This window comes from Macrobrachium nipponense, chromosome 4 (assembly GCF_015104395.2).
Source record: "Macrobrachium nipponense isolate FS-2020 chromosome 4, ASM1510439v2, whole genome shotgun sequence".
NCBI lineage: Eukaryota > Metazoa > Arthropoda > Malacostraca > Decapoda > Palaemonidae > Macrobrachium > Macrobrachium nipponense.
In genome coordinates this window covers 78,119,632-78,129,631 of record NC_061100.1, presented here as the reverse complement: position 1 = coordinate 78,129,631, position 10,000 = coordinate 78,119,632, and the positions used below count along the sequence as shown (strand labels likewise).

The following is a 10,000-nucleotide window of genomic DNA, read 5'->3' as shown; positions in this document are numbered from 1 at the left end:
TTAAGGGGACCGTCCGCTATGATGTCTATTTTTTTTATTTATTACGCAAAATACATAATTTTCATATATGTTTTAGATATATATAACACCTTCATCATATAAAAATTTCAAGTCATTTGAGCAAAAACGTTTTGTTTTATTAGCAAAAATCATGATTAAAAAAAAAAAATAGGTAGAGATTTCTCCACTAATATGACATCAGTTGTATTGAAAATCATACCATAAAAACTTCTTTATATACGGAACAATTCTGTGTAACAGAATTTTTATTTTTTTATTTTTTTATTTTTTAGGAATTTTTTATTTTTTTTTTTTTAGTCTAGACACTCAAAAAAATCTAAAAAAAAAAGAAAAAAAAGAAATCAAAATTCTGTCACACAGAATTATGGGATTTTTATTACTCTTTCCAATGATATCTTTCTCTCTAAAATTGGATAATAAATAACCGAGTAATGGTTACCGACATGCGCATAAGTATGTTTTTGAGTTATGAGCTCCCAAAGATTTGCTATGTAAATTTTTGCTTTTTTCTTATAAAAGTCAAAACAACATTATTACAATTACTTTATTTGTACTTTTATTGTTGATTTCTACATCAAGGATCCTGGTCCTACCCCTAAAAGTGCTGTTATACCCTCAGCGTGACCCCAGATAATGATGTTGACAGCGAGACATGAGACAATGAGGACAGCTGATAACAATGAATTTTCGTGTTTTTCTTTCAGCACACTCCTGGCTTTCGCTAATTTTGCTAGCCTTAGTTGCTGAGTAGCCTTCTTGATCTTAGGTAACTTCGGCATTGCTATAAGTTCACTAAGAAGTTATAAAAACAATGTAAATAGCTAGTAACTAAACGCAAGTGTCTACGCGCATGTAACTCCTTTGACGTCTGTGGCGTAACTGAGTCATTCTCTGAGTCTCGCCTATAAACAACCGCTCTGAGCAGCTCGCTTCTCACCCAGTGTCACACTACCTTTCATTGCTACCAGATGTATGAGAATTTCAAAAAAAATCTTAAAAAATCGCTGTATGTGCAAAAATAAACACGCAAAAACGATTCTGTCAAACTCAAGTCATACAGACGACGCAGTTACGATGATGTCATCATTTAAAAACCGCTATATCTTCATTATTTGTGAAAATAATTGGCTGAAACTTCTGGAAAGCATGCACGGCATGTTTCTGCATATATACAAGTAATAACTCGATTTTTAATTTTTTCAAGTTGACATGTCATCCGCCATAGCGGACGGTCCCCTTAAGTTTGTTTCCTCTGGTGAGACTTCTTCCATTTCTACACACCACTGACAACTAGTTCTGATATAAGGCAAACCACTCAACTGACACCTGCATCTATATACTGAAAGAATTGATGAACCATTACCTTTCATCAGCCTCTCAGGTTTTCCTGTTTTGTAGATGTGAGAAAAGCATTTGACAGTAATACCTGAAGCTCTACCTGAAGCTGCAAAAAACAGGCACACATCTATATTTAATCAGCATTTTATATTGCTGGTTCTACACACAGCAATTATGTCAAATGGGATAACGTATTGTCATACACCTTCGGCTCCCTAAACGGGCTTCAGCAAGGGAGCATTCTCTCACCATACCTGTTTAATACATACACAGATGCCCTGAATGTCAAATAGAACTCACTCCCAATCAGGTGCACTGTTAAAAAAAGTAACTATAAATAACCTCTGTTATGCCAATGATAGGTTCTTATTTCTCCATCAGTGAAAAGTCTCCAAAGTCTCATCGACACTTGCTGCCAATATGCAGTGGAATTTGATATGCTATATAACGAAACCAAGACCCAATGCATGTCGCTGCTCCTGAGATCACTTAAGCATATTGCAGAACCACAAATTTTCATCGGTAATCATCGGCTGGAATTTGTGCATGAATTCCCATATTTGGGTCACAATATCATGGACGACCTAAAAGATACAGCTGACATAGAACAGAGGCATCGTAAACTATGTGCAACTGGCAACATGACTGCAAGGAGGTTTGCTTTCTGTCACAGAGGTTTGCCTTCTGTCACAGAGACTTGAAACTACTGCTCTTCCACTCATATCGCTACAGTATCTATGGGTGCTCCCTGTGGAAGAACTACACCTGAGAGACCATGAGATGTATCACTGTTGTGCATGACATTTTGAGACACCTCACAAACACTCCTTACTATCATTCTGCCACACATGTTTACAGAAAACTGCCTGGACAACTTAAAAATCATTGTACGGTGAGCAATGTCCAGTCTGATAACCCAAGTGAGAAACAGTAGCAATTCACTCATACAAAGAATCTTGAGGAGTGAGACAAGAAGATCTAAATTGTGGGAAAGATGGGAAAATTAGATGATTGTTCCCTACATGACTTAATCTGTCTTTTCAAAGTGCCATCTGGAGAATCTGTCATTATTATTATACTTCTACGGTGTATTATTACAATAATACATATTTTACTTTTTCCATTATTTTTTGTGAATATTATCAATTTAGAGTTTTTCTACATTCAATTTTTGTATTAAGAGGCCCTCTGGCCACCTGACTGGTACTGTAAACCACCTAAGGTCTCTAGCTAAAATTTAATCATATACTAATCTGCTCACTCAACAATCTTAAATTTTAATGTTTTTTAAAACTATTTCAATATTATTACTGTTATTACCATTGTGCTGTCATTACTATCTTTTATATTACTTCAGCAACTTTGTGGATATTGCCAATTATTTTTATTTTTTATCATTTTTTCATCTCCAGATTGTGCATGTTACTGTCTGTACTTTGTATACTCCATTTATATGGCCTTGAGCTGAAAATAAAAAATTATTATTAATATATCAGCAACCTGCTGATAATGGAACCCCCACAGATAACCAGGTACCGCCTGTACTGTGGTGTTGTTGCTCAACAACACCACAGGGTGTCACATAATCAAATCCTGAAGTTACTTATTATCTCGGTCACACACTTAAGACAACTGTCCTACAGGTATGTGTCTACTAATCAGTCAGCGTATCTGGTAACAGATGCATGTCGCGAGGAGAATATAAAAGTACTACTATATACGTATTCAAAAGGTTCCTGTTGATCGAGCACCAGCCTAATTCCTTCCTAATCATTCGAGGAAGGAAAAGATTAAAGGCTATTAGCAGACCTCCTTCATTCTTTAATGAAGACAGCGAAGAAGAAGCTATCCAGAAGGGAGGCCTCTATAGTGACAACAGGACAACAAAGACGTCTAGCTTTTAGCTGAACTGCTGTTCCCTTTCCCCAAAGGAAAAAGATACTTTCTGAATGATATCCACTTACCAGACCTCAGTTATGTTGCTGATAAGTCCAGAGACTCAACAAGCAACCCTTCATCAAGGTACCAACAAAAGACGAATGCCTGTTACAAGCGTTATCTTCCCTTCTGCCCTCTTCCCAGAGGAGAAAACAGAATAGGGCTAAGTTGGTTTCTGCAATTATCCATCAAGCCTGGACTTACTATCTGGAGATGAATTAGGACAAAGTCCTTCTTATCATCAAAATAGCCCTCAGGATGCTGGCTGGCAAGTGCCAGAAATTCTAATGAATTCAAGCGCTTAGCGAGACCTCCAAACCTCGTAAGAACAATCATCGGAAGTGATCCCTCTCTCGCATTCCGAGTGCTCGTGATTCCAAAGAATCTGAGCACTCGGCGAGCACTCAAAATGATCATCGGGAGTGGTGCTCTCGCGACCTCCAAAGAAATGAAGGAGGAACAGCTCTTAGATGGCGATGCACTTGAGGCCCATGCAAGACCCCACAGGAGAATATAAATCGGACCCTGCCAAAGAGTAGGAAGGGCTAACAAGGACCACTGCCTCCTGAAAAAGGAGAGGCCCATCAAAGAGAACCTCCTCCCTGCCTCTCCAGGTGTTTGCATCCCTAGAATGGAGACACCAGGTGGGAACCTGCCCAGCACTGGTGAGGACTCAGAGTGCTAGCAGCAGTGCTGGTAGGAAAAGATGAGACACGTGAATGTCTCGTCCCTTCTCTCGCCCTGTGCCTGAAATGGAACAGAGTGAATACTCACTGTCAGCAGCTCAGGATGCTCATGATTCGTTAGAAACATGAGCACTCAAAGCAAGCTCGCAAACGAGTGCCTGACACAGCAACCAGTCTAGAGGTGGAACCTCTTAGGACTAATGAACAGGAATGCAAACAGAAGCTTGCGCTCCCACGGCTCCCGAAACACAAAACCCATTGGCATGCCAATTGGTTCCCGAGCCCGAAGGTTGGGAAGAACTGACAAGAGAACCCATTGCCTCCTAGGGAGGAAGTAGCCCCTCAGAAATCCTGCAGGACTTCATGGGGGAGAGGGGGGAGAAGCAGCATTCCTTTTCTTTGATCTAATGGGGCCTATCTGGTTTCCCAGGACCTCCTTGAGCCTCAGAAAAAGAAGAGAAGGGCAGTAACGGATGACATTTCTTCTACAGGATGTCGATTAGGAAATATCAATAAGGCTGCTGGGGCCAGAGGCACAGCAGGAGCTGCCCAGTGACTGGTCTTCTGGGCAACAGTGTCAACCTAAAGAGGAAATTAAAGATAAAATTAATAAATGAAGACTCCTCTCATTCCAAAGGGCACTGCCCTCTGAAGCAGGAGGAGACCCCCAAGAATACGTCACCCAATTGCCGACACCAACCCCCTCCTAATCCTCACCCAACAAGCAAGCAAAGAGGGTGAAGGAGAAGGAAAGAATACCGGGAGAAAACAAAACTGAGGGCGAATGCTACAAAATTTTTCTCATAGCAGACTCTTCGACAGTGCAAGTGGCAGGAGTAACATCTCATAACAAATATTGTCACAGCCTTATCAAAGGTAATGATGTGATATGGAGCAAATGTTATGCCCTTGGCTACCAACCCAGGGTACACACTGGGGGAAGGCGGTCTGCAAGGTTAACACAAATTGTGGGTTTATATATATATTCAAAATATAAACAGAAATAATAACAGGAAAGAGCCCACTGGGAAAACATGAGTTTAATGAGTCAGGTAAGACTTCATGAAAACTTGTTTGCATCCCATAACTGCTGAAAGCAATATGGAATGTTTTCATCTGCGTAGGCGGGTCTCCCCACCTACCAGACAGAAGTTACTGCCTAACCACCTTGTTCAAGAGTTTTAATGGCTGTGTTCAAGCTTCACTGTAAGCAATACCTAATGTAAAGGACCAAGGGTTTGTATACATATTGTGTATGAACAAATAAAACTAGTTTGAATTGAAAACCACAGACTAATACTCTACTTTCCTAGAAAACCAAACACATGTCACATAAATTCTAATCTCCAAAACTAAACAATTAGTACTTTCAATTTATCCATATCTCATTTATCTCTATTTATGTAGAGCAATCTTATAACTATGAAAAGGCAAAGATGCTACCTCTGTAAATGACATTCCATCTGTCATTAAGCGACTGATGAGTTCATCCTGTTCTTTTCTGTTTACAGGTTCAGTTATGGAATCATCTTCATCATCGGTTTCTTCTGCTGCTGCTCCAGCTACTGCAGAGGTTTCTGCTACTTCAAAACTCTCAAAGTTATCTTCTCCTACATCATCTGCCTCAATAGGTGGAATGTTCTGGAATGAAATCAAAATACAATTCATGATAAGGCTCTCTAGTTAAAATGGTTCCTTGTAGTAGACAGAGGATGTGAAAAATTCCAATAATATAAAAATACATACTTGATTAAAAAAAAAAAACAGTGGTGAAGCAGTGGAGAGGCTAAGCAAAATAAACATGGACATACTAGTATTTTGTATACAAAATTATCATTTTTATTTTTATTTATCACTACATTTTACACAATATACTTACCAAGCAGTTACATAGCTGAAAGTTTCCTACCTCAGCACCAAAAAATTTAAAACTCTGCAGTGGCGCTGCCATTGCTAGTGTCTTTGATCGAGACCCGCCCACTTTCTGGATAGCCAGGTACAATCCACCAGTAGGTCCCAATTCATTTTCTTGTGAATATATCCTTTTATGGGGAGGAGGGAGGGGTTTATGTAACTGCTTGGTAAGTATATGTGTAAAATTTAGTTTTATCATAAAACTGTCATTTTTAGACAAGCCTACCGCTTACCCAGCAGTTACATAGCCGATTCCACATCAAAAAGAGGTGGAAATCATGGACTTACTACTCTAAAACATTATACAAAAGATAATGGCTTTGAAATAGATAATTGCTAGTATTGCTCAAATGCTTATTGTACCTTACCTTTAAGAGAGCAGCTGCAGATAATTACTGCCTCTGGTTGGTGCTCTCTTAAATCGTAGAATACTTGGCAGCATTGGCCATGAGTAGCTTCTACTTGTCGTGGGGCTTTGGTTTCAATGGCAGTACACCAATGAAACACAAAGAAAAAACAACAGTGCCCTTGCCCTGGGCGCAACAAAAACCATAATTCAATAACACTGAAACCTACAATAGATTAAAAATCATAATCCTATCCACTAAAATAAGAACTGGAAGAAGGTATTTCAGGTACATTGTAGCCACAGGGCTTCCCAAAAACTCAAACAACCACCTTCACCTAAGGCGAGAGGATAGTAAAAGGGACAGACAATCCCCTATGCCTCTTCTAATACCATGCCAGCCGCGGAAATTGGTTCTATAGTAAAACAATTTTCAGAAACTGTTTTGACATCCTTTAGATAATGCGAGGCAAAAACTGACTTTGACCTCCAGAAGGTCGACTGTAGAATCGAGGCCAAAACGATTGTACTGTGACGGCTGCTAACGAAGTATCTATGGCTCAAACCTTGTGTGCTTTGACTTTGAAAAGAGAGTCTTCTTGCACTTGCAAATGTCTCAGTGATAAGGCTTCTTAAGAAGGAGAGGGCATTCTTAGAGAGAGGACATGAAAGATTCTTAACCGAGCACCAAAGATGCCTGATGGTCCTCGAATCATCTTGGTTCTCCTCATGTAGTACCACAGAGCCCTTACTGGACACAGAAGCCTCTCTTCTTCCTCCATCCCTAGGATATCCATTAGATTCTTTATAATGAATGAACAATGCCAAGGCACAGCTGCATTCTCATCCTTGGTGAGAGAAGACAGAGAAAGGGAACACAGTGCATCTCCTTGATTGAATCCTATTCTCTTGTCCATCTCCTGAATCTTGCCAACACATTTAGCTGTTGCCAAAGCTACTAAGAAAAGTCTTTTGTGTTAGCTTGGGCAGCAAGATCATGCGAAGAGCTTCAAACACACATGTTGAGAGCCACTTCAAAACTACGTCCAAATTCCATGCCACTACACCTGAACTAGAGACCTTCAACGTGTCAAAGGAGTTAATTAGGTCACCTAAATCCTGGTTATTTGAAAGGTCTAGTCCTCTGTATCTAAAGACTGAACTTAGCATAGACCTATACCCTTTAAAAGTAGTAGAAGTTAGTTTCCTGGTACGTATTCCTAAAATAAAGGAAAAAGTCTGCCACTTGCATAATAGTTGTCTCAGAAGAAGAGACGTGATTTTCTCTGCACCACCTTCTGAAAACTGACCATTTTGACTAATAGAGTTTGCTAGAAGAGATTCTCCTGCTTCTAGCAATGGCTGCAGCCTTCCTCAAAAATCCCTTCACTCTGAGGAGGCTCCTGACAGTCTGAATCCTGTCAGGGCCAGAGTAGACAATCATTGATGATATCTGAGGAAGTGGGGCTGTCTTTGTGGCAGGAGTCTTGGGAAGTCCACTAAAAGTTGAAGGAGGTCTAGGAGCCACTCTTTCCTGAGCCAAAAGGGAGTTATCAGTCATGGAGATGTTGGGGTGAGACGAGAACTTGTTTATCACCTCTCTGATCATGCCAATCAGATGAGACATAAATATCTAGGCCCGTCCAATCCAGGAGCATTGCGTCCGTCTTCCAGGTTAAGGGGTCTGAAATGGGAGAGCAGAAGAGGGGAAGACAATTGTTCCATGATGTGGCAAAGAGATCTATTGAAGGTTTTCCCCATAGCTTCCATAGATCTAGGCAAATTTTCTATTCCCGAGTCAACTCCTTTGGGAGTACTTGATCTGAGCAACTCAGTTCATCTGTAAGGACAATCATTTTTCCCTGAACAAAGTGAGGGATCAGCTTGCTCTGGTTCCGATTCGCCCAAAGAAGGTTTTTGGCCATTTTGTAAAGTGAGGAGTGGGTAACTCCTTGCTTCCAAACATACAACAGAGCTGTTGTGTTGTCAGAGTAAATCTCTACCACTTTTCCTGTGACTAGATGTGAAAAAGTCCAAAGTCCTAGGAAACTTGCTAACAGTGCCTTGACATTGAATGTAGAAGGATCATTGTTCTGATGTCCATTTCCCTGATAATCGTCTGTCTCCCAATAAAGCTCCCCAAACTAGAGCCGACGCATCTAAGTACAATTCTAGGCTGGGGTTCAGAGAAGCGAGGGAGATCCCTTCCTCAGCTACTCCCTTGACAACCATCAACTGAGGTCTTGCTTTATCTCTGTCAAAATCAGAAAAATTACAGTCTCACTGTGTCTTGCGACACCAGTTTTACTTGAGGTAGTACTGAAGAGGTCTCATGCGAAGTCTACCTAAATTGTTCTACTGAGGCCAGTGTTCCCAGCAAGCTCATCCGCTGTAGAGCTGAACAAAGGCATGAGTCTAATTTCTTCTGCAACCGAGGAACCTAAAAAGCTTGACTGTTCAGATTCATTCCCAAATAAAGAATCTGTTGCGACAGAGTCATCTGAGATTTTTGGGTGTTAATTAAAATTCCCTATCGTTGAGCTAGATGGAGTGTTCTTTCTAAGTCCTTCACGCACTGTTGATGTGATGTTGAACGGAGAAGCCGGTTGTCCAAGTACAACAAGATGTTGATTCCTATCAGGTGCAGCCACTTACCTAGAAGAGAGAGTCCTCGGCTGAAAACCTGAAGATCTGTAGACAGACCGAAGCATAACACCCGAAACTGGAAAACCTTGCCCTGAAATACAACCTGCAGGAACTTCCTTGAATCTGGGTGGATCGGTATGTGAAAATATGCATCCTGCATATCCAATTTAAGGCAATGACATCCAGGATGGGTCTCCAGCCCCCCGATGACTTGGGGTCTAGAAAGAGTCTGTTGCAAAACCTCTCTGTCAAATGGTCTAACACCTCCTCTTCTTGAGAGAGGGACGAAGAATCCAACTGTCAAGAGGTACCGACAACAGGTGTAGTCGACACCGACGACAGAAAAAATCTGGCTAGAAAGGTACTTTGGTTCTTACACCCACCACCCAGCAGCGGGTAAGGTAGATCACCTGACCTACCTGTCGCGTTTGCCGCGAGTTTTGAATTCTGTCGTGACGTCAGAGACGTAAGCTAAGTATATGTCTGACAGGAAAGTTCATGTACAAAATTAATGTTTCTTCCCTTTTCAGGGGAGGCAATAATTATCCTTTAAACTTTTACATTTCACTAGAGAGTTCCAGAAAAAGTGATTCATACACCAGCTACCCTATTTATATTTCTACTTCAAAGAATTTTACACATATTTCAATTTTTGCACATCTATCCAGGAATCATTTCAATTTTTGCACATCTGTCCAAGTATCATTTCAATTTTTGCACATCTGTCTCCCAAAAAAATATGAACAACAAAACAGCATTATTACATTTTTTTCTTTAAGCTGAGGTCAGGATCTTAAAATTCGTCCCCAAGAAAATAGTATCAACCATCATTTAAAAAATTACATTATTATAATAAAATATTTTTATAAATACTTATCAAGTACTAATTACTTTAGCTAATGCTTTATGCTCACATCAGCAATCCTAAATTCAAAAATTCACAGCAATGCATCAGTTTCAGAACAAGAGGGCTCCGATTCAGTAATTACTTGGCAAGTATATACAACTTTTATTTTATATAAGTACAGGCAGTCCCCGGTTATCACCGGGTTACATTCTCGGAGGGGTGCCGATAAGCAAAAACCTCCAATAACCTTAACTCGGCAAGTTT

The 10,000-nt window shown here is 40.2% G+C and overlaps 2 protein-coding genes across 2 annotated transcripts in view; one reads left to right on the top strand and one right to left on the bottom strand.

The window, feature by feature from the left end:
- LOC135210651 (uncharacterized) overlaps positions 1-7,160 on the bottom strand; it is an 8,815-nt gene extending 1,655 nt beyond the window's left edge. Inside the window, exons 1-2 of the mRNA XM_064243435.1 lie at positions 6,996-7,160; positions 5,427-5,624 (exon numbers count right to left, since the gene is read on the bottom strand). Coding sequence (XP_064099505.1) covers positions 5,427-5,624; positions 6,996-7,160 — 363 coding nt within the window. The remainder of the gene's footprint in view (positions 1-5,426; positions 5,625-6,995) is intronic.
- LOC135210964 (general transcription factor 3C polypeptide 3-like) overlaps positions 1-10,000 on the top strand; it is a 641,134-nt gene that overhangs the window by 147,603 nt on the left and 483,531 nt on the right. The gene's annotated exons all lie outside the window — the stretch shown is intronic.